Raw genomic sequence first — 2864 nt, 5'->3', positions numbered from 1 at the left:
CTAGCGTTCACCTGTCCTTTTCCTTCAACCTGTGAATGATCCCTCAAACAAATAGAAATTGTGCTTGTTGCTAATAACCGTCATTACAAATTTAGCAGCCTCCTTTTAAATAATCAAAAATCCCTAATCACTTTGCAAAGTGGTACTTGGCTGCTGATGCTGCTTTTGAAAATGTCACTGGGGCTCTTTGAAAGGCTTCTTCCTGCTGTTTTCAAAGTGTGTATCCATATAAACTTCTTACGTCATTATGTTGCTTTATGCATTATGAATTTGGTTATAAAATCACACAGTTCCTGGTGTCTTCAGAGGGGAGAGTTGCAAGAGGAAAAACTCTAACCACATCTTTCTCTTTTGACAGCAAGTTGAAGTAGATGCACAACAGTGTATGCTTGAAATCTTAGATACTGCAGGAACGGTATGTAAAACCAGCTTTCCTAAATACTGAGGTACAGTGTTAAACCATTAAAAGCTGTAAGGATGTAAATGATGACACATTTCCTTCCTTATTCTCTAAAGAGTAACTGTGGTCAGTGCATTGGATTAAAGGATGTTCTTTAACATACTAGTATTTAAACAAAACTCAAGTATTGCAGCAGAAGATGAATTGCAAGTTTCCTGTGAGTTCATGTTCTGTAGTAGGGGAAACATGAGAATGAGAATTTTAAAAGAGGTGGTGCTGATATTTTAAGTTTATATTGCCCAGAGGAAAATTTAGGCCCAATGGTTACTCGGGTTTGATTTCTGTTGCTGTAGAGAATACATGCTTCCGTCTCTCCTTTTTCTTTTGTGTGTGAGATGTACTCTGACACTGGGATAAAAATAGTATCACTTTAGTCAGCTAATGTGAACTCAAAGCGCAGGGTTTATGCTGACCCTTTGCAGACTGGTCAGGTTTTTCTCTGACTTGTTCCAAAATCTACTGGAAGCAGTCGTGTCCTTCATTGATTCCAGTGAGGGCAAGCTCAAGACCATTGGAGTGTAGCATGTGTTCTCTGAACTATAATAGTAATCTGATCCAATAATAATTTATTTAAATTGCTTATCAGAGCAAGGACATATAAAACTACAAAAAGATGGAATGGCTGTTCTCACAAAATATATTGCTCTTTTCATCTGACATGAATGGACTTGGTGAGTGACTGGTCAATCACAAGATAGCTGAGTCACCAAAGCGAGAAAGGCAAATGCTGCTCTGCAGTCACACTGCTGAGAGTTTTCCAATAAGGAGAAGTCCTAATGCTGCTGTGCAGGGCACCAGCAAGTCTTCATGTGCAATATTGTAGCTCTCACCAAAGCCTACCAAATGTGACAAGTCTATTGGATGTCTCCATCCTCTAGTCAATCTCCTTGAAAATTAAAGTAGAATTTAACATGGGAAGGTGGATGTTGAAAAGGGATGCATTTACTTTGAAATGTGTTTTAAAGGTCAGGAGATGGGAAAAAGTTGTGTGTAAGGAGAGATTCAGGAGGAATGTAACTTCTGTAATCTAGAGATTACACTTTACCTTCTGCTGTCCCTCATCTCTCTTATGAAATTGCTCTAGTTTATGTGACTTTTTTCCCAGGCAATAGCCCTTGCCAATACCTAGATGTTGCTCAGCCACCCCAGATAATGTTCTGAACTTCAGATTTCTCTAAAAGCAGTTCAGTTTACTATAATGCTTATAGTCAAACAGTAAAATATTGATCAGGTTGTTGGGGGGAGGAGGCAAATGCTCATACTTGTGATCCATTTGTGACCTGAAGTATATGGCAGTTTGTGCAAGAAAAGTGCAAATTGAATGCAACATCTGTATCTTTTTTAATTACAGGAACAGTTTACAGCAATGAGAGACCTATACATGAAAAATGGTCAAGGTTTTGCATTAGTATACTCCATCACAGCACAGTCCACATTTAATGATTTACAGGACCTAAGAGAACAAATTCTTCGAGTCAAAGACACTGATGATGTAAGCATCTCTAAAAGTGCTTAATACTTATATTTACAGTTTTCATTACGGCTGTTGTAATGTATACACTGTGACTGGATAGCTTCTGAGCTTTAAATTAAGAGACTAATCAACCTGTGGATGGATAGTACAGAAATGCAAACTGGAGAAATTGTAAATTGTCATGTGGTATATAGAGACTTGTCTTTTTAATCTCTTCCTTTAAAATACTCTATTTGAAAATGTATATGGCATTATTTGCTAGTACTGCAGAAAACATTTCTAAATCAACTCTATTCTGACCTCAGTTATTATCAATGAAGGTTTAAAAAAGTTTTTCCTCTTCACTATGCCAAGTGTTTATGGTATTTTAAAAGCACAACATTCCAAGTTCTTACAGCAGATAGCACTGTAAGCTTTAAACTTGCATGTTACGTAGCTTTTATATTTTGTGTGTATGCTTCCAAGTAAGTTTAGTCATACTATTTCCACACAATTTCAATATGCACCTCTTTGAATTATTAAAGCTATAAAGTGATGCTAAAACATTCCAGTTTATAAGCGATTAAAAAAAAACCCCTTACTACCATTGTAGGGAGTGAATACTTAGTCACTTAATAAAAGGAAGAAAGGTATTTTAAATGCAAAACAGCAGTAAAAGTGTGTTTTTAACAGAAACACCTTCTAGGTTGTAGCCATCTGACAGAAAATCTTCCTTGAAAAGAAAAATGTAAGCAATTAACAGCTTTTCAGTCTGCTCATCTCATTTAAACTGTGCTCATGGAAACTTTTATCCCTTTGTTACTGCATGTATCCTTATATGCTTCTGCTGTCAGTAGACACAATGTATTAAATGTTTCAACTTCAGGGAAGTTCATTGTGACTCTTGTAATACAAACCCACCTTTCACTTTTTTTAAGTGTAAGCATTTGC

General features: G+C 36.5%; 1 protein-coding gene across 1 annotated transcript in view; it reads left to right on the top strand.

The window, feature by feature from the left end:
• Nucleotides 1–359: 359 nt before the first annotated feature.
• Nucleotides 360–2864, top strand: part of RAP1B (RAP1B, member of RAS oncogene family) — an 8100-nt gene continuing 5595 nt past the window's right edge. Inside the window, exons 1-2 of the mRNA XM_010180506.1 lie at nt 360–415; nt 1812–1952. Of these exons, the coding sequence (XP_010178808.1) occupies nt 386–415; nt 1812–1952 (171 nt within the window). The 5' untranslated portion in view covers nt 360–385. The remainder of the gene's footprint in view (nt 416–1811; nt 1953–2864) is intronic.

The sequence above is a fragment of the Mesitornis unicolor genome, unplaced genomic scaffold (genome assembly GCF_000695765.1).
Source record: "Mesitornis unicolor isolate BGI_N332 unplaced genomic scaffold, ASM69576v1 scaffold16383, whole genome shotgun sequence".
NCBI lineage: Eukaryota > Metazoa > Chordata > Aves > Mesitornithiformes > Mesitornithidae > Mesitornis > Mesitornis unicolor.
The sequence above is the reverse complement of the archived record's forward strand: the minus strand, read 5'-3'. Positions and strand labels throughout refer to the sequence as shown.